This window comes from Podarcis gaigeae (assembly GCF_964106915.1).
Source record: "Podarcis gaigeae genome assembly, chromosome: 11".
NCBI classification, from domain to species: Eukaryota; Metazoa; Chordata; class Lepidosauria; order Squamata; family Lacertidae; genus Podarcis; species Podarcis gaigeae.
This window is the reverse complement of record NC_139687.1, coordinates 40,633,263-40,655,295: the sequence shown is the minus strand read 5'-3', so window position 1 is coordinate 40,655,295 and position 22,033 is coordinate 40,633,263. Positions and strand designations below refer to the sequence as shown.

Genomic DNA, 22,033 nt, shown 5'->3' with positions numbered 1-22,033 from the left:
GGGCACATGTTTAAGATGGGGGAGGAAGCAAAAAAGCAGAAACCAACTTCAACCTAGAGAGGGAAAAGGTTGGTTCAGAAGAGTCAGGGGACCAATCGAGGAAATCAGAAGGGAATTACTTTGTTCTGCTTTCATGAAGATCCTGCTACACCCTGCATAGGGCATGTGTTGGAAGGAGACCTGGATGTATTGAACGAAGGTTCCGCTTTACAACACTTCTAACAGTACGCTAAAGTTAGGGGGAAGGATAACTGCTCAGTTGTGCTTTGTATGCAGGAGGTCTTGGGTTCCACCCCTCTCACCTGCACTTAAAAGGTCAGGTAGCAAGAAAGGCCCATGGAGAGCTACAGGCAATGCAATACAAATGAATTGTACTGGGCAATGCAAAGCTAAATGGGCTAATATGTGTGGCACCTACATAACGCCGTGAGCCTATTTCATCATGCTAATGCTCATGAACCTATTTCATCACGGCTACAGCATATACAAGCAGGGATCAGCCGCCACGGAATAAAATCCAGTATTTTGCAACCTATTACGACATCATTTGTATAAATAAAATGACTAGTACACCCAAGGAAACACAACAGTATAATTATAAAATTACATTATGGCGCTATCTGAAAAGATTAAAGTTCAGCATTGCAAAAATGCAAACACCTAATTGATTTTAAAGGTAGACCAGTGAGCAGGGACACTTATTTATTTGTTTCAGTATTATAAATAGTTTCATATAAAACTGTGTATACTGTGTGTTTCGTATTGTAACATTCATATTGTAACACACAGTATTACAATAAAACCAAAGAAAAACGTAAATAAAAGAAGAATCCTGAAATAACATTGTTGGGTATATTCAATGGAGACAACCAAGGATTATTATAGAAACATTTACTTATTGGTTATTTATTAATAGCAGGAAGAATAATGATAGCTAGGAACTGCAAAGGAACAAAGAGTTTAAATGATAAAATTGATATAATATAGTTTCGGACATAGCACTTTATGAGAATCTGATTCAAAACTCTGTGTGGCGAGAGGGCAACAAGCCCAAGAGAAATTGATGGCAGGCTGGTGGCTGTTGATCCAGCACACAAGCAAAGACTCTGTAGGACAAAACTGTACCTGCCTCCTTCCATAATATATGGTTGTATTAACGTTTTCCTTCATATTTATATGAGCGGCTTTCATTCTCTATCCATTTTAGTGTCTGTATGAACTTTATTGTTGTTGTTTACATCTGAACTCTTTTTTTATTATTCTTTAAATAAGGAAAACCCATCAGGTAAAGTTGGCTGGCAGAGAATCTCAGGTTTGAAAAGCCACGATACAGTTTTTACAAGACCCTTAAAAACAAGCAAGGATGGCTCCTGCTGAACCTCTCTTGGCAAGAATTTCTCCAGGGAAGGGCCTACCAAGGCTCAGCCCTTTGTAAAGTCTCAATGAACCTCAGCAGCCTGTGACACTAATTATTATTATTATTATTATTATTATTAATAATAATAATAATACACCGCCCACCTGGCTGGGTTTCCCCAGCAACTTGGGGCAGCTCATCCCAAACCATTTAGTAGGATAATGCTCACCCCAAACCATTTAGGACTTTAAAGCTTAAAACCAGTACTTTCAAATGGAAATAAGCCAGTGCAGCTATTACAGAACCAGTATGAGCTCTGACTGCCTAGCCCCAATGACAAGCGGTTGCATTCTATACCACCTTTGGTTTCTCAGGCTGCATTCCCACAGCAGTTTATTCTGTTTCCCCAGCATTTCCCTAACTATTAATTTCTGTACTATATTTGAGTTTACACGTAACCTAAAGACCACTTCCGGAAAACTAATGGTATATAGTGCATGGTTAGCAACCATTCCCATGTGTGTTGTTTTTTATTCCAGGAAAAAAATCTGTTTGCAATCCCCTTAACCTGGAAAATCACAGGTGAAAAGTGACAAAATTTGGTGTGGTATACAAGCATAAAGTACTTTCTAGCTGTTTACATGGGGGAATCAAGGATGGATTGAAGCACATGTGTGTGGAAAGTATCGACATTGTCCAATGACACAAATTCTTGAGCCACACCATGACCACTGGTGTGAATGTAATTTAGAATGACATAATAATAAATTTTATTTATACCCCGCCCTCCCCAGCCCTCAGGGCAGCTAACAACCAATAATACAAGTTGATTAAAATACAATTTAAAAAACAAGATTAAAATGCAACATTAAAACATTAAGATGCAGCCTCTTTACAGGAGGAGAAAGGAAAAAGAGGGGGAGGAAATCAAACTGATTCTAAGCCAAAGGCCAGGGGAAAGAAATCAGGTCCCGCAGGGCCCTGGTCTCATGAGACAGAGCGTTCCACCAGGCCGGAGCCAGTGTTGAAAGAACCCTGGCTCTGATTGAGGCTAATCTACCTTCCTAAGGGCCCGGGACCTCTAGGGTGTTGCTATTTATGGACCTTAAGGTCCTCCGTGGGGCATACCAGGAGAGGGGATCCTGTAGGTATATGCCAGTATATTGGATGAAAAGGTATAACACAATACTCCACATGCCCAAATGCACACTCAGTCATCTTCAATGGCAGCCCCACACAGACCATATTACAGTAGTCTAGTCTGGCTGTAACTAGTCTACCATGCATGACAAGGTACTAGATATTCTACAGCTGCATAATTCTTAACCATTGTACAAGAGAACTTTGCTTCGTTGAGGAAAATGCAAGATGGCGGCACATGGGGATAAACACGTGTGGCTCTTAACGTGGCTCAAGTTGCAGGCATGCAATAGTCATAAGGCAGGAACTCCAGCCTGCATTAATCTTCTTTGACTCCCTTATCAAAAAGTTTCAGAAAATGCTAAGAAGATGCATCGCAAATGTCAAAACACAGGAAACATCTAAGTCATATTTGTTGTTGTTTAGTCATTTAGTCATGTCCGACTCTTCATGACCCCATGGACCAGAGCACGCCAGGCACTTCTGTCTTCCACTGCCTCCCGCAGTTTGGTCAGACTCATGTTTGTAGCTTCAAAGACACTATCCAACCATCTCATCCTCTGTCGTCCCCTTCTCTTTGTGCCCTCAATCTTTCCCAACATCAGGGTCTTTTCCAGGGAGTCTTCTCTTCTCATGAGGTGGCCAAAGTACTGGAGCCTCAACTTCATGATCTGTCCTTCCAGTGAGCACTCAGGGCTGATTTCCTTAAGAATGGATCGGTTTGTTCTTCTTGCAGTCCATGGGACTCTCAAGAGTCTCCTCCAGCACCATAATTCAAAAGCAGTCATATTAATGTCGGCCAATTATTTCCTTCATGCTAGAAAGTAATCATTGCCAAGGTACACAAACGTGTAATCTCCTGCCTACAGTGACCAAGGATATAATCACATTATTTTAAACTCCTAATTTATTGTAACTGGTGGGTCCAATAACTGTACAGTGGTACCTCGGGTTAAGTACTTAATTCGTTCCGGAGGTCCGTTCTTAACCTGAAACTGTTCTTAACCTGAAGCACCACTTTAGCTAATGGGGCCTCCTGCTGCCGTCGCGCCGCTGAAGCACAATTTCTGTTCTCATCCTGAAGCAAAGTTCTTAACCTGAAGCACTATTTCTGGGTTAGCGGAGTCTGTAACCTGAAGTGTATGTAACCTGAGGTACCACTGTACTCTTAATCAATGGATCTCATCCAACACTAATAGGTCATACCAGTTTAATTAAAGACTCTTGGACAATCCATATTTGCTGTTTATACTGCACACTGCTTCATTTTTATGTAAAAATAACCCTTGGGTGTAGTCAAACATTTGATTAAGGTTTTAAAAACCTTTGCTACATGACCTGTTACCCATTTCCTTTTTATGAAGGTGTGTTTAATGCCTTAATGTTTGCAGTCTACAAATAGCAACCTTTGAGCTTTCAAATGTTATCTGAACACCAACCCCAGTTACTGCCTTGAGCTAGGGCAGGTTTAAAAGCATTTCGGGGTAAGAATTCATCATGGGCTGCCACCAAGCATATATGCAGCCAGAAGCTGTACCCAGTATCAGTTCCATGAATCCCAATTTATTCACTGAGTGGGAGGATTGACAGAAAGCAGGCAGCACAAACTGGAACCTTTCCCACCAGAAAGTACATATCTAGTAATGATACCTTTCTGCTATACTTCCATTTATCACCTAAAAACTACCGTATTTTTCGCTCTATAAGACGCACCAGACCACAAGACACACCTAGTTTTTGGAGGAGGAAAACAAGAAAAAAAATATTCTGAATCTCAGAAACCAGAACAGCAAGAGGGATCGCTGTGAAGTGAAAGCAGCGATCCATCTTGCTGTTCTGGCTTCTGGGATAGCTGCGCAGCCTGCATTCGCTCCCTAAGACGCACACACATTTTCCCTTACTTTTTAGGAGGGAAAAAGTGAGTCTTATAGAGCAAAAAATACAGTACTTAAGAAATTAAAAAGGGGGGCTCTCTCTCATTCGTACCATTCACACCTGAAGACTGAATTTTACCTTTTTTGAAAATGAACTTCTCTTGCTACACAGAAGCAACAATATGGTAGTCAGTTTTGTATTTAGAAATGTAAAGGTAGCAGGGATGTTTTCATATTTTTTTTCCAGAAATTGTGCATTTATCATGGATACTTTTTTTTGTATTGCTGCTTGAAAACATGTGTTTCCAAGCTTGAAATATAGGTGTGAACAATGTGTACCAATTTTTTTAAAAAAGAACAAGAGTTTAATTTGATAAAAGTTGCAAGAAGCTGCTGCAAAACCACAATACAGTGGATGCTCAGGTTGCGAATGTAATCTGTGCAAGATGCACGTTCGCAACCCGCAGCAGCGCATCTGCACACGCGCGGGTTGCCATTTGGTCTTCTGAGCATGCGTGACCTCCAAAACCTGGAAGTAACCCGTTCTGGTACTTCTGGGTTTCGGAGCATCCGTAACCTGAAAAAACACAACCTAAAGCGTCTGTAACCTGAGGTATGACTGTAGATTACAAAATCTCCTGCAGTTAAGTCCGTCTCCCTCTTTCATATTTCAACCCAAATAACAATAGTATCCAGTTACTTACCTATATAGGTGACCATTGTCCTCAAAATCCTCTTTGCCCCATCTTCCTTTGATATCTTCGATAACATGGTTTCTCAGGAACTTTTTGAGGAGCTGAACTGTTTGGGTGCGGGTCACTTCTGGGCTGAAATTTTGATTGTGCTGCAGCAGTCTGTGTAGCCAGTCAACGGCCTCCGAAGCGGTGAAGCAGCGCTCATAGCTTTTGAAGCGACAGCGGTGCTTCCGTAAAGGCATCCCACCTCGGAAGAGCTCAATAGTCTCATTCCACTGAGAAGACAATAAAGTATACAAAAAGATTTACCCAAAGCCAAACTAGTGCTTGTTTGCTCAGACATAGGCAGTGCTAGGGAAGCAGGTAAAGAAAACTTACTTGGAAGTGGAGGGCTTCATAAAGCAGGAAAAATATTGCCCCCAGACCTACAAGTTTTTCTCCACATACCAAAAAAGTCATTTCCTTATACCCCAAAGCTAAGGGTTTGTGGGGGATTTCTCCTTAAACTACAAGAAATTACCCCCAAAGGCAGTAACTAGCAATTATACTTCGGTGCAAAATACTCTGCAAGCTGATACAACTGAACAAGCTCCAAAGAGATTGTTAATTATCCAGACACTGACAAGACAATGTAATTGTAGTATCTCCAAATCTGGGAGAATTGTGTAGTTATTAACCAAATGAAAAACAACAAAGCCAGTGGACCTGATGGGATACCTGCCAAAGTCTTCAAAGTAGGGGGAACTGAACTTACACAACTTCACAAGCTCATCAAAAAAATCTGAGAGAGAGAGGAGAGCCTAGCAGACTTTAGGGATGCCAAAATTATCAATCTGTTTTAAAAAGGTGATAGAACGGCTTGCAGAAACTATCAAGGCATCTTTTTATTAGTGGCAGCCGGCAAAATTTTTGCAAGGATCTTAGCAAACAGTTTTCTAACAATATCCGAGGCTACCCTTCCTGGATCCCAATATGGTTTTCGACCTTCTAGGGGGACAATCAACACGATTTCACAGCTGCAAGAAAAATGTAGAGAACAAAACCAGCCCCTGTAAATGCTGTTTATTGACCTAAGGCCTTTGACACTGTAAATCGTAATGCCCTGTGCCCTTCTGAAAATTGGCTGCCCAGATAAATTTGTGAACATCCTTCAGCTCCTCCACAATAATATGACAGCAACAATCACAGATAACAATGGCTCTCAAAGTGAACCATTCACAGTGGGATCAGGTGTTAAACAAGGTTGTGTTAGCACCCCATCTCTATTTATCATTTTCATTGCCATGATCCTACACTTTTTCCAAAGGAAACTCCCCACCAGAGTAAAAATAATTTATCGAACAGATGGAAAGCTCTTTAATCTGAGTAGGCTGAAAGCAAAGATGAAAGGGAGAAACGAGCTAAGAAGAAGGCACGATTGGCAAACCCTCACCATGATCAACTCCCGCCTGGAAACCTATGTCCCCACTGTGGAAGGGCATGTGGATCCAAAATTGGCCTCCACAGTCACTTACTGACTTACTGTTAAGATCGTGTTCATGGAAGACAATCTTACTCGGCTACAAGTGATTGCGAAAGAACAGAAGATAAAGGTGTGGGGGGATAGAAGGGAAACAAAATGAAATGCACTGATATGTGTATGTGTGTAGTGGACAGCAATGTTAGAAACTCATATACGTAATCTAGGTGGCAAAAAGCTCCTTAAAACAGTATTACAGTCACCAAAACTGAATGACTAGTTGCCATTTTGGTGCCAGATGGCCCGAAAGTCCTAATTTTCAATACACCTTCAAGCAGAGCAATACATTTGGTACCAGCTTGGCTGCAGGAATTGCTGGAAGGTGTACAAGGTGCCATCCAACCGACTTAGGTACTCCACACTGAATTTGTGTAGGGTTGGTGGTGGTAGAGGCAGAAGATAAAACTCACCTGTGTAGACCACGGCCTGGTTCGCACAATGCACCAAGCTACTAAACACAAGCTGTAGCCAAGAGAAGACTTGGCTCAGCACAGCACAGCGGCAAAACGTACCAAGCAGGGGGAAAGTGGCTGTGTGCTTCTTTCCTGAAGTCTGCAAAATTGTGTCACCTCTTTAGTGTGTTGTGCCAAACATCTACTGCCTTGATGGAAGGTATGGTTATGCAGAGAATGTAACTCCGTTGTGATAGAGACATAATAAAGCAAAGAGAACCTTTGCCCACAGGCCAGCTTTTGATTTCAAAATCCTGGCATGCAAAGAAGATGAGGCTTCACTGGTCTGGCCCAGGGGAACAGCAGATAAACTGGAGAATTTTGGCCCTTCCATATGACCTGCTTATTGAGCATGCATCTTTGTTTGTTTGCAGGGAGATTAAATGGTTGCATCAAAGCAAGTGTTATCCCAGAGTTTCCACGACATTTTCCCATCACTTGCTTTATCACGAAAATTGTGCAACCTGAATTTATCAGTATGTGATGACATCCCACTCAAAAATAGTGGTATCCTGGAACCAATCTCTGAATGGGGCAAGTAGGTTGGCTAAAAAAAGCTGCTTCTGCAAGTTTCTGGAATGCTCTCCTCAGGGAGGTTCACATGGCACCTTTATTCTATGCCTTTAGGTGCCAGGTGAAAAGGTTCCTCTTCAAACAGGCCTTTGGCAGATTAATATTCTATGCCCTTTCAAATGTGTTTGGGGCAGGCGGTATTGGTTTGTTTTGTTCTTATTATGTATTTTGTGTTTTTATTTTATATTTTTATGCTGTGAGCTGCCCTGAGATCTTCAGATAAAGGGCAGTATGCAAATTTAATAAATAAAGTCATAAATCAGTAGAAGTCTGGGAGAAGAGAAACTTCAAATGTACAAAGACTGGAGGACCCATCGTTCAGTGTTTTGCTTGCAGGAGATTCTGGGTTTACCTTCTGGCTTCATCTGCTAAGGATCACCTAGTCATTGATAGGAAGGACCTTCTACCTGAGACCCAGAAGAGCTACTAACAATCAAAAGCAGCACTGCTGGCCCAGAAGGTCTGACCTGGACTGACATAGAGCATCTTCCTAGATTAATGCTGGAAAACAGGAAATGCTGCCAGCTGCCTCTGTGGTCCTTCTAAAAGGGCAACTTCTGCGTAAGTGGCACGGCGCCTGAATCCCCACGTTCATTGTGGGGACTGGTCGCCGAAGAACGGGATGGCTAGAGTTCTAGCTACCTGGTAGCCCCATTACTCTTGTCCCCAAACTTCCAGTGATGCATTCGTGCGAGGCTTCGTCTGAGATAGGCTGAGCCCTGGAGGAGCGGCAATATGAAGATGAATGCGCCCCTGAGCATGTGCAAAGTGCGTTTCTCGCTCACGCTCGCGGAAGCAAAGGGAAGCCGGAGCCCCGGGCAAAGAAGCGCGGCCTCCGCTGAGCCGCCGTTCACTTACCAGCCGGGTGGCGCGGTAGGGCCCAGGCCCCACCAGTCGAGGCTCCATCGGCCGCCACGACAGAAGAGTACTCATCGGCCCGTTTCCACGGCGACCGGCCGACACACTACGCAACCCTCGCGAGGGAAAAGGTTTGAATCAAAGACGCGCGAATCCTGATTGGGCCGTGTTGAGGTCACGTGGCTACTCGGGACGCACCCGATTGGAGGGTGGCACTTTAAGGGGCGCGTCTTAACCCTCCAGTCTCATTCTCTTTTCTACACGCACACGCATATATTTAAATAACCTCTATTTCTCTCGGCGTCCCCCACAACGCAAAGAGCTGATTGGCTGTGCTTCAACGTCAAGGGCTCGTTTTGCATAGCTGAGGGTGATGGCCAATGGGCTTTCTCTCCCTTACTACCGGTTGGCAACAGCGGGGGCGGGCTGGGAGGAGAAGCAGAACGTGCCCTGATTGAGAATTATTGGAAACTCGGAAGGCGACCCTGCGCATGTTTTGCTGGAGCGGAGCCAGGGAGCGCCGCGCCGCGGGAGCTGCTTCTGAATTCCAGGGTCTGCAGCTGCGGCGGGGGTGGCTCTCTCGCGCGCTTCTTTCCATTACACCGCGGGCAAGTCACGTTATTGTGCCTCCGCCGCCCGCGCAGCCAAGGTCACTTATGCCGCTGTTCCATTCCTGCGGCGGGGCTGTTGTTTTTTGCACCCTGACTGACTAAACCCGATGCTTATGGGCCTGAGCGCAAACAGCACTGCCCCCTCCTTGCGATTCCCAGCAAATTGGTATTCGGAGCCATATGGTACGGCCTCTCATCATAGGCATGAAATAGTCGCTGGAAGCCTCAATCCCTGCCAGGCCCTTTTTAAAACCACCGGCACTACAATTTGTGGACAGCGAATTCCGTGCGTCTGTAATGCATCTCCCGGGATTCAGATCCACCGGGTGGCCCCTATTCTATTACCAAGAGGGCAAAAAGCCATGCATAATTTCACACAAAAACCTTTCAAAAAAAACCATTCGGGTTTCTTCCTCTCATTCAACTGTTGATCACTGTAGTTCCCATGTTGCAACCTCTTCCAGTAGTATCTTTAGGTGCATGATTCGACTGGACTTAACCATCCTGGGGTCCTTTACTTTAACCTTTACCTTTAGGTGCAGATAGTGGCAGTGGAGGCACAGCTTTGCAATACCCTTGCACCGCTAGAATGTTTCTATAATTTGTCTCCTGCCTTACACAGAAACTAAACTACTTGGCTCATCTACTTCAGTACTGTTTATGTTTTCATATGTATAACATATATGTTGGTGTTGCACCCCATGCAGATTACTTGAAAGAATCTAAATCTTTTAGAATCAAGGTTTAGACAATATCAAACAACTGGTTATGAAACCAACCCAAAAGCCCTTTCATTGTGTTTCTAAATTTAGAGGATGTGTACAGTGAAATGGTTACTATCCTGCCCAAAGAAGGAAATATGTTGATTTCAATCTATGGAGAGGAAGGAATAATTTCCCTTGTACGTATAAACTGAGCTATGTTGAAAGAGCGGAAAATGAATTGTATATTAAAACAGTTTGTTGAAGGATGGGTGATCTTTATTATATTTTGGAATGCGAAAGTTGGTGAGGATGTAATACAATATTCATTGTTTACTCCCCCCCATTAAACCAAAACATGTATGTTTATATTATATGTGTGTATGCCCCTTTTTCCTCTCTCTTTTTTTGGTAAGAAACCCATTAATTTTTAAAAAAAAATGATTGGCACTCTAGGATTTCATACAGGAGTCTTTCCCTTGACAGGATTCCTTCAATGGAGATGCCAGGGACAAAACCTAGGGAGGCCCTTTTTGCCTGTGAAGAATGTGTTCTAACTACTACTAAGGAGACAGGGTTAGCCTTTCAAAAAGAGGTGGAGGTCAGAGTTCTCATAGGATCTATTTTTTGCAACATGAACCTCAACCTGCATAAATGCATGTCTACAAAACAGAGGTAGCCAACCTGTGTGGTCTCCAGCTGTTGTTTATCATCCCTGACACTTGGGCTCGGAGGCTGGGACTGATTTTAGCAGCAAGTGTAGCACCACAGAATTGCCACTCCTGCCAAAGAGGAACTAACTTGATGTTTTACATTTTGGGGCTTAGAGTTTACACTAGCTCCAGATGTGCAGTACATAGTCCTTCATACACAGATATAAGCATTGTATCATTTTACAGCCCAATTCTAACTTACATTCATGTGGAAGTATCAGTAAATTCAAATTATTTTAACTGCATGTTAAGTAGTGGTCAGAATCCAAGGGAAGTTTCTTTCCACCTTCAGTTTTCCTTGAAACATGCAACCCATAGGTACTGATATTCTCAAGTACATATGATTCGGTTCAAATCAAGCTTAAGCTCAGGGTACAGGCAACAACCATTGTCCCTCAAACAAGAGGCTTGAGATTATCGTTGCAACCAGTTCACCTTTCCAAGAATACCTCCTTCATACCCTAAGGCACCTTAGAATTACAAAAGTCATTTTTAAGACTAAATAGTCATAGTATTTCATATGGTACAGTTTTATAAAATACATTAATGTTTACAGTAGCTGTATTTGACATTGAGGTCTATAGTTGATAAGCTGAATTCCATTTCATTGAGTAGCCTTTAGACCTTAGTAATTTACAACACCAGCCCAAAACAATTTTATCTTTGTCAGTGTTCAAAGTACTTTTGTATACTTATCAGGCACACTTCATTTCCATAATTAATATTCATATGCATCTCCAAGAGTGCAACTCAGTATTAACTTATTTCATACATTTTTAAAAAATATGTACATTGGTGCTGAAAATTTCAGGTCAGTGCCTCTTCTTAATCATTAGATTAACCCTCCCTCCCACATAAAGATTATATCCCAAATAATTTATAGTAAAAATACAAGGTTTTTTGTTTTGTTTTGGAAAACCACGTATAAAACAAATGTGTGCTGTACACTTATGCATCTTGATTGTCAAGTCAAAACATTCAATCATGTTTTGTGGCAGAATTTTTCATTCAGTTTTGTTTCTGGTAATGCCGTTTTGTAAAGTCTTGGGGGGTCTTTTGCCTCTGGTGTAAGCATGGTACCAAAAGTGCATGAACAGAATTAAAAACAAAGTGCCATAGAGCCAGATGATGAACATAAAGATTGGATACTGGTATGGGCAATGATCCATAAAGTAGATTTGTCCTATATGGACGGTAACCATAATGAACTGGATCTAAAACAGAAAAAACATAGTAAATCATTAGGTATTTGCTTTAATCACACAGTGGAGGTGGGGTTGGGGGAGTTGCAGCAGACGAAGGAGGAAACTTTCTGTGTAAAGCATCAAACGTAAGTAAGGATAGTTATGCGGAACTAGTTCTACATCCTTGGCAATGGGGAGGCGAGGGTATTATGATGCTCAGCTCTCAAAGCAGACTACTGGAACTACTTTACCTTACTTTGCTTTAGTTACAGTTATCACCACCCCATAAATTGTGGAGAAGGAGCTAGGGCGCCTCTCTGAGGGCCTCTATTGGTGGAGAAGAGTCCTAATGGTTGAAAGGTTTTCACCATGACAGATACCTCAGTTTTGGCTAGGCAAGTGGTGAGTTCCTGGCAGCCCCCAAATTGGATGTTTCTTTGGATCTGCTGCATCGAAAACCCCATTGTTAAAGAGTGTTTAATCTTCTCTGCGAGGTCAGGCTAAATGGTAGCAGTTCAGGAAACAGGGTGCACAGGCCATGTAATGAGTTCAGCTAGTTCACAGCCGTTTACAGCATTCATATGTATCTGTGGGTTAAATCACAGAGCCTAGGGCTTGCCGGTCAGAAGGTTGGCAGTTCGAATCCCCGCGATGGAGTGAGCTCCCGTTGCTTGGTCCCTGCTCCTGCCAACCTAGCAGTTCGAAAGCACATCAAAGTGCAAGTAGATAAATAGGTACTGCTCTGGCGGGAAAGTAAATGGTGTTTCTGTGCACTGCTCTGGTTCGCCAGAAGTGGCTTAGTCATGCTGGCCACATGAACTGAAAGCTGTACGCCGGCTCCCTCGGCCAATAAAGCGAGATGAGCACCACAACCCCAGAGTCAGCCACGACTGGACCTAATGGCCAGGGGTCCCTTTACCTAAAGTCAGATAATCTAGCTTTCCCCTATGTGTTCTGAAAGTTACTCACCAGTTGTATAGTCGTCAGATGCTTCTTCCACCACAAGTATTTGTGGTAGGCTGGTCCCAAGCAACAGAGTCCATAGTAGGTGTACATGATCACATGCACAACACAGTTCAACATACCATGGAATGTTCCCAAGCCACCTGTGAGTAGAACAAAATCCAGTCTTGAAACAATCTACTACCAATCCAAAGTACAACATCTGGGACAAATCAGAGATATGAGGCAAAGAAATCAAGACTTGAGGCTGTCTCTGGTAACCTTGTGATCGCTTTGTATGCAACCATAATGGCATGGCTGTCATTAACAGAAATAATTCTGTGAGGCAGAAGCTTCATGCAGTGGCTGTAAATGTATCTATGGATTTAATCATATATGCCAACTCTGTTATTACAGAGCCTCTATGCCCACTCTACATCTTCCTGTGGTGGAGAGACTACAGAGAAGCAACAGCTCTTATTAAAAGCCCTCTGCACACATTAAAGCAGGCATTGGAGCCCTCTAGCACTTCAGTAGAAACAGCAATATACTTGTACCTAATCAAAACTTAGTATGGAAAGTCCACGGACTGTCATGCTTTATACTGTATATATATTTTCCTATGACATTAATATCTCGTCTTTCCGCCCAGGAGCTCAGGGCAGCACATATGCCACCCACTCTATCCTCAAAGTAACCTGGAGAGGTAAGCTACTGTGATGCCCTCCAAGAGCTGCTGGACTTCCAACTCCTATCATCCCTACCAATCATCCTTGCTGGTTGGGGCTATTGGGAGGAAGGGAGTTCAGCAACCTTAGGAGGGAACCAAATTAGCTGCCCCTGGGCTAGGTTGAGAGCTGGCAAGTGGTCGACTGTCTCGGCAGATGGTTTAAGAGTGTACCTTCGGGGCTGAAGGCAATTTAGTGACAGTTTAAACTCTAGTATCCCCAATCCAGGTTCAACACTGCAATCAATATCTTCACATGCAGTAACATAATCAATCAATCTGGGTGTGCCTCCTGCCCTGCAATCCTGAGACACAGGATGGTGGCCTAATTTGGGAATTCTGTCCTCAGCCTATGGACGGTATTTAAATTGCAGCTAATCTGCACCTGTTCAGGCAAAATAAATGCTGAGCTTGATTTTGCAGGTCCTCACTTGTTTTAGTTATGTTACTCTGAAATTACTGTCTTCAGATAAGAATTTGAACCAGTTTTGGAAATCTTGACATACACACTTGGAATAGGTCCAAGCTCCTTTGGATTCATTTCCAGCTAACTTACATAATTTGTGCCATATTTTAAAGATTTCCCTAACTCACTCTCCCATACCCTCATCTTTATATTCAAACTCACATTCTCACTGCTTCCTGCCCCTGTTTAGGCTGCCTCACAACCATGAACTTCGAGGTGTTCAGCACTTCTCATTTCTGGAAATGCATGCGGGTTTCAGACTGGTGCATCAGTTAAAAGTGGAGAAAAGTAAGTTGATGTAGACAAAAAGTTGAAAGAAAGCATTAACTGCCTGGGTCAGGCAATCACAGCAGAGCTATGAACAAGTTCTTTTCCAGACCCTTTGTGGAACAAACAATAAATCCAGAAAGTGTATCATTAACCAGAGTTTCCCATTTCATTTTCAGCTTTGGAACAAGCCATACTATTAAACCAACTGGCTTAATATCCTGCTCGTTCCAAAAGGTGGCAACCATAGATGTCCTGGTTTGGAAGAAGCACTTCTTGGTTTGATTGCTCCTCCCTCTGCAGCACAAGTAAATGGGCAGCTTGTATGAGCAAAAGGCATGTGGTGCTTAAAAAGTCTATTATTATTAACAAGTACTATTAATTAAATTACTATTTTCCCCCAGGGCGCCAAACATCGTAGTAAAATAATACAATTAAAATAAAAATATATCAAAAACATTTAAAAGCAATTAAGGACATCTAAAAGCAGTTAATCAAAACAAGAAATAAATGTGTTTTTTATATAAAAATTGTTTTGTGTACTTTTGATTATGAAATTTAAAAGATTTAAATAAGGTTTTTTAAATAAACAAAAAATCAGGGGAAAGTAGCTGGTCGGTGCAACACAAGTGTTAACTCAGGCAAGCATTTCCCCCATGGCTGAGTGAGGCTGAAGTCTCGCTCTAGAATAGAGTCATAAGAAGTTTCCAGATTACAAAACTAGTTTACTGAGAACTGACACTTGGCCCCTATTAAATGGCAACAATATAATTTGGTGGTTTTCATCATAATGGGCAGGGTGGTCCACATTTGACACATAGGACTTGTGCAAAATACTGCATACTAAATTCTGTTAATAAAGGGAAGTTGGCTTTATGTATTTGGGATGGCAGCCTTGAAGATTCTCCTAATTTCTGAAGTGCCTAACCTTACCACAAGAAAGAGTCACATCCATCACACATAAACTGCAATGACAGAAACCATCTCTCTGTGTGTGTGCTGTGGAATAATTAAAACTCGCATGCAGAAACCAGAAAAGCAATCTCTCCTAAGCCAAAAATGGAGACTCGCAACCTACTGATATGTAACAGTGCCTGAAGGATTTGCATTTTCATGAAGCCAGTTTAGCAGGAATATCCAAATTACTCAAGCAGGGAAGCCTGCCAAATAATCCCACACAGAACTTGAGGGGTGTGTGTGTGTGTGTGTGTGTGTGTGTGTGTAAGGGAATATTGTTAAACGTTTTACTGCTGGCTTATAGTGGCATTAACTCTTATGGGCAATACATGCAAAGTGTATGGAAAGGATCTCCTGTTCTTTAATGTCGTTTCGCAAATGAGATCTAAACACACTGTGTTCTCTACTGGGTGGGGGGATGCAGTTCTCCTCTTGGTAACTGCTTATTATCAAACACTTTTCACTTTATTCTAAAGCCCATCAAACTGTTGGGATTCGCAGGATCCTGGATAAGTCTGCAGGCTTCAACAGGATGATGCAATACTCTGCTGAGTCAGAGTGACTCAGCAGGAGTGTGATTAATGTGATTGGCTATCACCTGTTTTAAAAAGGAAAGCCTGTTTAACAGTGGTTGTGCTGTAGTGTGGTGGTTGTGCTGTAGTGCGGTGGAGAGTATTCGTTTGTAAGTACTCTGTATGGACTGTTTCTTTTGTATATGCCTGTATATAGCTCACATTAAAAAGACTGCACTGGAAAAACCTGGAACTCTTAGCGTCTCTGCTGAAAGCGCCGCGTGGAATACGCGACAGGGTTATGGGCCCAGCACGCTTCCGCTGCGCAAGAGTACAGGTGGCAGTTATCTAGCCGTGGGTGCTGGAGGTGAGCTGCAGGGATGGAGCAGTCCAGAACTGGCGTGTTGCTGGAGAAGCTGACGGCCACGAACTACAGCATCTGGTCGGTCCGCATGCAACACTTCCTCAAGCGTGAGGGCCTGTGGAAGGTGGTGGAAATTCCACCGCAGCCCCCTGAGGAGGATGAGGACGACGATGAAAAGCTGGCACTTGCAGAGGCCCAGCTTGAAAAGGATGAGAAAGCTTTGGCTACGATCATCCTTGGAGTGGACGACAGCCAGCTAGTCTACGTAGCTGATAAGGTGACGGCAAGTGAGGCGTGGAATGCGCTCAAGGCTGTCCATGTGCGAGAGACAGCTGGCTCACTGATAACACTGACCAGGAGACTGTACCGGTGTCGAAAGAAACCGGGGGACTCCCTGGTAAACCACCTAAAATTCCTAACAGGCTGTTTCCAGGAGCTAGCCTTAAGAGGGAGGCCTGTGGGGGGAGAGGACAAAGTCTTTATAGTCCTGAGTTCCCTTGATGACAGCTATGATATGCTGGTCAACTCCCTCGAGTCGGTAGAGACTGATAAGCTGACTCTGGAATATGTTACCGGACGGTTGTATGCAGAGGAGGACAGGCGTGCAGAGCGAAAGATGACCTCAGCCCAGCTGTTGGAGCATCCCAGAGGGAACAACAGCCGGGAAGAGCAGAGTTGTCGGGAGCCGGAGAAACAGCCAGGAGGAGCTGCTGCAGACCAGCCGGTGGTCAACAAAGTAAAAAGGTGTTTTTGCTGCAAGTCCAGTGGACATCTGCTTCGGGACTGCCCGAGAAAACAACAAAAACAGCAGAAGCACAGGAGGCAGCAGAGAGAATCTACCGCTTGGGTGTCTGCAGATGGTCAAGAAAATGAAGAGCTGTGGGTTCTGGACAGTGGAGCTTCTCAAACCTTTTGTAAAAGAAAAGCATTGCTAACTGATGCTAGGGCTTCAAACAAAAAACATGTAAGTCTTGCTACGGGCCAGAAAGCTAATGTGGTTTGTGAGGGGGAGGTTGTGTTCCCACAGCTGGGACACACATTCAGGAATGTGTTGTGTGTGCCTAGTTTGCAAAACAATCTCCTGAGCATTCCTGACTTGGCAAAAGCAGGCTTTGAAGTAAACTTTGTGGGAGACCAGTGCCAGATAAAGCAAAATGGGGCAGTGTTGGCAAATGCTAACCTTAGAACTAATATGTATGTACTGCAGTGTGAGTCTAAGGCAGTGTTTCCCAACCTTGTGCCTCCAGATGTTTTTGGCCTACAACTCCCATCATCCCTGACCACTGGTCTTGCTAGCTAGGGATGATGGGAGTTGTAGGCCAAAAACATCTGGAGGCACAAGGTTGGGAAACACTGGTCTAAGGTTGCGAATGTGCAAAATGTCCCAACCCATGATATGTGTATTCATCTCCTGCACAGGCGTCTGGCTCATGCAAGCTATAAGGTGCTGAACAAAACATTGGAGTTGTGTGGGGGAATGAAAAACATAAAAAGTTGTGATAATTACTTAGACAGTAATATCTGCAAGGAGGTTAAAAGCAGGGCTTGCCCAGTAGCAAGAGCAAGCCAGAGAGAAACCAAAAAACCACTGGAATTGATTCATGCTGATGTAACTGGTCCTTTTCCACCAAGTGTCTCCCATAACAAGTACTGTTTGATCCTAGTGGATGACTATTCTAGATTTGGCTGGGTCTATCCATTAAAGCAAAAGTCTGACGTTGCCCAAACTTTGAAGTTCTGGGTAAGAAGGGTAGAAAGGCAACTTGGCGAAAAGGTGTGCTCTATTCAGACAGACAGGGGAGGAGAGTTTATGGCAAGCTCCCTAAGAAACTGGTTGCGTTCCCAAGGTATTAAACATAGGCTTAGCAACGTGGCAACGCCTCAGGAGAACGGAGTAGCAGAGCGTAGGGGAGGTGTCTTGCAGACACAAATGAAAGCATTGTTAGCAGATGCAAATCTCCCAATTAAGTACTGGGCTGAGAGTATTAAGACCACAAATTATATTGGGAATCGCTTGTGGTCAAGGGTACTAGATGACATACCCTATAAAATTCTCTATAACAAAAGTCCCAGTTTGCAACATTTGAGAATCTTTGGGACAAAGGCATGGGTTGACATACCTGTAAAGAACCGAAGAAAAGGTGGGAAAAGGGCACAGCAGTTGCTATTCCTTGGGTATGAAAAGTGGTACGAAAGCCTATAGGTTTGAAGATGATAAAAATCTTTTGAGTTATAGTCGATCAGCCAGCTTTAATGAGCAAAGAAATTGGCCCAAGATACATGCAAACCTGCTGCCAGAAAAAGTTTTACTGCCGAGCGTACCTGATAAGGCAGTTGAAACAAAGCTAAGAATTGGCAGCTCTCCCAGAGAAACAAAGGGAGGAGGTAAAGGTTGAGCATTTTTCTCCAGCTGCTAGCATGGAGCAGGGGAGAGAAGAAAGTGCAACAGGGACAGGAGGAGGTAGATCTCCAGAGTCAATCCACCCCAAAAGCAGTCCTGAAGGAAGCCCAGCAGGTGAGATTAATGAACCAAGGAGGTCTGCAAGAAGTAATAAAGGTCAACCTCCAGACCGTTATGGGTTCCCAGCCACCATAAACCAGGTTTGTGTAACTGAGCCAGAAAACTTTGAAGAAGTGCAAGAGTTACCTACTCTAGAGAAAGAGGCGTGGTTAAAGGCAATGCAGGCAGAGTATAACTCTCTGCTAAACAACAATGTGTTTGTACCTACAGAATTGCCTGAAGGTAAAAAGCCCATAAGCTGTAAGTGGGTTTTTAAAGTGAAAAAGCTGGCTGATGGTAGTTATCAGAGGAAAGCCAGATTGGTTGCAAGGGGCTTTACACAAAGGAAAATGATACATTATGATGAAGTGTTTGCCCCAACAGCAAAGGCTGAAACAGTAAAATCAGTTTTAGCAATGGCAAGTCTGAGAGGGTTAAAAGTTAATCATTTTGATGTTGCCTCAGCATATTTAAATGCTCCTATTGACGCCGAGGTGTATTTACAGCAAATACCAGGTTATGAGCTTGAAAAAGACAGCATGGTGTTAAAGCTGCAAAGGGCACTATACGGTTTACACCAAAGTGCACGTCTATGGCATGAATGCATAGACACAAGTTTGAAAAAGATGGGATTCAAACAAAGCCTGGCTGATTCCTGTTTATATTCAGCAATGGTGCAAGGAAGTGTTTGTTATTTACTTTTGTATGTTGACGATATCTGTCTGATAACAACTGCACAAAAGCAAGTGTCTTGGTTTATAAACAGCCTAGGTAACAAATACAAACTGAAGTATTTGGGAGAGATTCAGAATTACTTAGGAGTAGAGGTTCAGAGAAATGAAGAGGGAGTCTACTCTCTGAGTCAGAAGGAAAAAAATTGAAAAGTTACTGAAGACATATGGAATGGAGAGGGCAAATGAGGCTGACACTCCCATAACTACCCAGTACAAAAATGAACCAGAAGGACAAAAATGTGAGAATGCAACAGCATTTCATTCTCTGTTGGGTTCTCTGTTATATTTAAGTTGTTGGACAAGACCTGACATAACATTGGCAGTGCACATGTTAAGCCAAAGAAGTGCAGACCCGGCTCAGAGAGATTGGGTGGCACTTAAAAGAATCCTAAGGTATCTGAAAGGCACAAAAGATTACAAACTGGTGCTGGATACAGGATATGATCAGCAAGTGTATGCATACGCTGATGCCAGTTGGGGGGACAGAGAAAATGGAAAGTCTACCACTGGATATGCCATATATATTGGAAATGCCCTGGTTCAGTGGAAATCCCAGAAACAAACATTTGTTGCCACAAGTACTTGTGAAGCAGAGTACTCAGCCATAAGCGAATGTGTGTCACAAATAGAGTGGTTTGCTTGTCTAACAAAAGAGCTTGGAATACCTTCTGAAATGCCAATCACTGTGCTAAGTGACAACATGGCTGCACAACAGCTTGCTAACCAACAGAACTTTAAAAGCAAAAGTAAACATATAGCTATAAGATACGGAAATGTGAAAAATGCTTTGGAAAGAAATTTGTTAAAGGTACAGCACTGTAACACAAAATGTAATGTGGCAGATTTGTATACAAAATGTTTGGATGCTCCTAAATTTCGAGACTTAAGAGAATTATTAGGTCTCAAGCCTTTGACTTAAGGAGGAGTGTTGGGATTCGCAGGATCCTGGATAAGTCTGCAGGCTTCAACAGGATGATGCAATACTCTGCTGAGTCAGAGTGACTCAGCAGGAGTGTGATTAATGTGATTGGCTATCACCTATTTTAAAAAGGAAAGCCTGTTTAACAGTGGGTGTGGTTGGGGTGGTGGTTGTGCTGTAGTGTGGTGGTTGTGCTGTAGTGCGGTGGAGAGTATTCGTTTGTAAGTACTCTGTATGGACTGTTTCTTTTGTATATGCCTGTATATAGCTCACATTAAAAAGACTGCACTGGAAAAACCTGGAACTCTTAGCGTCTCTGCTGAAAGCGCCGCGTGGAATACGCGACACAAACCCAAGGAGCGAAATAAGACATGCACTCCACAGAAGACCCACTCCTTCAAAACCTCTATTGGGTACATCAATCTGGGCTGTGGCAGCACTCAACTAAGACTACAGTTAAAATTCAGGTGGATGACTAGTTCTGCTTTGTGCCACAAACTAGCAGTTATTGACCTTGTTCACATCGTGGTAAACCAGGTGTGACTTGTCTGTGGCCTTCTAGATGTTGGACTTCAACTCCACTGCCATTCCTGATCCTTGGCTAGGCTGGCTGGGGCTGATGGGAGCTGGGTCCCAACAGCATTTGGAGGGCCACAGGTTAGCTACTCCTTCAGTAAATACCGGTAATTGCTACCCATTTGGGATGCTTTCTCTCCCATCTACATGCAAGGAAGAGCAAATGATAATTCCTTACTTATTATTATGTCTGAACTGGTCACAGTTCGTTCTTGACTTACTGATAGTCATCTTTTCCGGCGGGGGGGGGGGGAGTGCAGGGAGATTTCTAGTTCAGACATAACACTTGGAGCTAGATTCCCCTACCTAGTTGAACTAGTGGGAGGCAGTGTGACAAGTTCTGCTAGCACAATGTGGCTTTTCCCCCTGCCCAAATTGGTGGCAGAGGCATTTGAGAGAAGCCCAGAACAGCATGAAGAGGAAGGAGAGGTGGTATCATTCCGTTAGACAAGCAGAAATGCTTGCAATGAGTTAACAATCTCCTTAGTGCAACTTCAAATTCTAACCTAAGCCAGGTTTGTTTCTCCTAAGTGCTAAGCATGGAGGCCAGATCAGCAACTTCATGGTAAAACTATTAACTAGTTTACTGCAGTGTGGGAATTGGATCATTGCGATGTTTTGGATGATTCTATTGCCATTTTGGACGACCACTATCCTATAACGAAGGCCAAACATTTTAAAAGCAAAAAACCCAAAGCACATTAACTGGGAGGGTTCACAATGCTGATTAACACAAGGGCATCTCACTCAAAAGTACTCAATTTCTGTCCACAGAAAGATCCATTAAAAAAGACCTCATGGCAAACACTTGGATTAACATAAATTAGTATTAGGCAGCATTAAGCTAATCATTTTTAAAAGCCAAAAAAAGAAGAGTAAATAGGATGGAAGACATCACTACTCTTCCAAGGGATAATAGAGGGCATTATTTCATTTGTCAAGATGTAATATAGCCTTCCAAAGAAGAGAGCACACATTTATGAAAACTAAACTTGTCTTGTTCTAAATATATCTGCTGTGATAATAACTTTATTTTTGCTGTTTCACCGTATATCTCCTTGAGTCAATTGTGTGGAAGGCAGTGAATAAACTAATGACACTATATTATTAATAATATAATTACCATCATCATTACTACCACTGTTATTAACACTGTTATTCTCCCAAGGCAACACTGCCGCAGGCTCCCCAGGTTAGATGAGATGTCCAGATTATTACCATCTACCACCCCCACCCCTTCAAGAGAAGCGATCTATGAAATGTGTCAAGTCCCAGCATGCAGCTAATATGAATCTGAGAACAATAGTAATCTGGCAATAGAACACGGGTCAGAAATTGTCTTCTAATTTTTTAAAAATAAAATAGTCTTCTGAATGCCTGTAAAAGCACAAT

The 22,033-nt window shown here is 43.0% G+C and overlaps 2 protein-coding genes and 1 long non-coding RNA gene across 4 annotated transcripts in view; 1 reads left to right on the top strand and 2 right to left on the bottom strand.

Annotated features, from left to right (window-relative positions):
* Positions 1 to 8,603, bottom strand: part of DEPDC1B (DEP domain containing 1B) — a 32,994-nt gene extending 24,391 nt beyond the window's left edge. Inside the window, exons 1-2 of one of the 2 annotated variants that reach the window (XM_083703590.1) lie at positions 8,469 to 8,603; positions 5,076 to 5,341 (exon numbers count right to left, since the gene is read on the bottom strand). In XM_083703590.1, coding sequence (XP_083559716.1) covers positions 5,076 to 5,341; positions 8,469 to 8,543 — 341 coding nt within the window. In that variant the 5' untranslated portion in view covers positions 8,544 to 8,603. Of the gene's footprint in view, positions 1 to 5,075; positions 5,342 to 5,444; positions 5,541 to 8,468 lie in introns of those variants that run through there. The other variant, XM_083703589.1, reaches the window with a different exon arrangement.
* A 1,434-nt stretch (positions 8,604 to 10,037) lies between these two features.
* ELOVL7 (ELOVL fatty acid elongase 7) overlaps positions 10,038 to 22,033 on the bottom strand; it is a 45,160-nt gene continuing 33,164 nt past the window's right edge. Inside the window, exons 7-8 of the mRNA XM_083703721.1 lie at positions 12,647 to 12,783; positions 10,038 to 11,707 (exon numbers count right to left, since the gene is read on the bottom strand). Of these exons, the coding sequence (XP_083559847.1) occupies positions 11,498 to 11,707; positions 12,647 to 12,783 (347 nt within the window). The 3' untranslated portion in view covers positions 10,038 to 11,497. The remainder of the gene's footprint in view (positions 11,708 to 12,646; positions 12,784 to 22,033) is intronic.
* LOC310827553 lies at positions 11,723 to 14,525 on the top strand. Its single transcript, XR_014556401.1, has 2 exons — positions 11,723 to 12,079; positions 14,003 to 14,525. It is a non-coding gene; the product is annotated as an uncharacterized lncRNA (long non-coding RNA).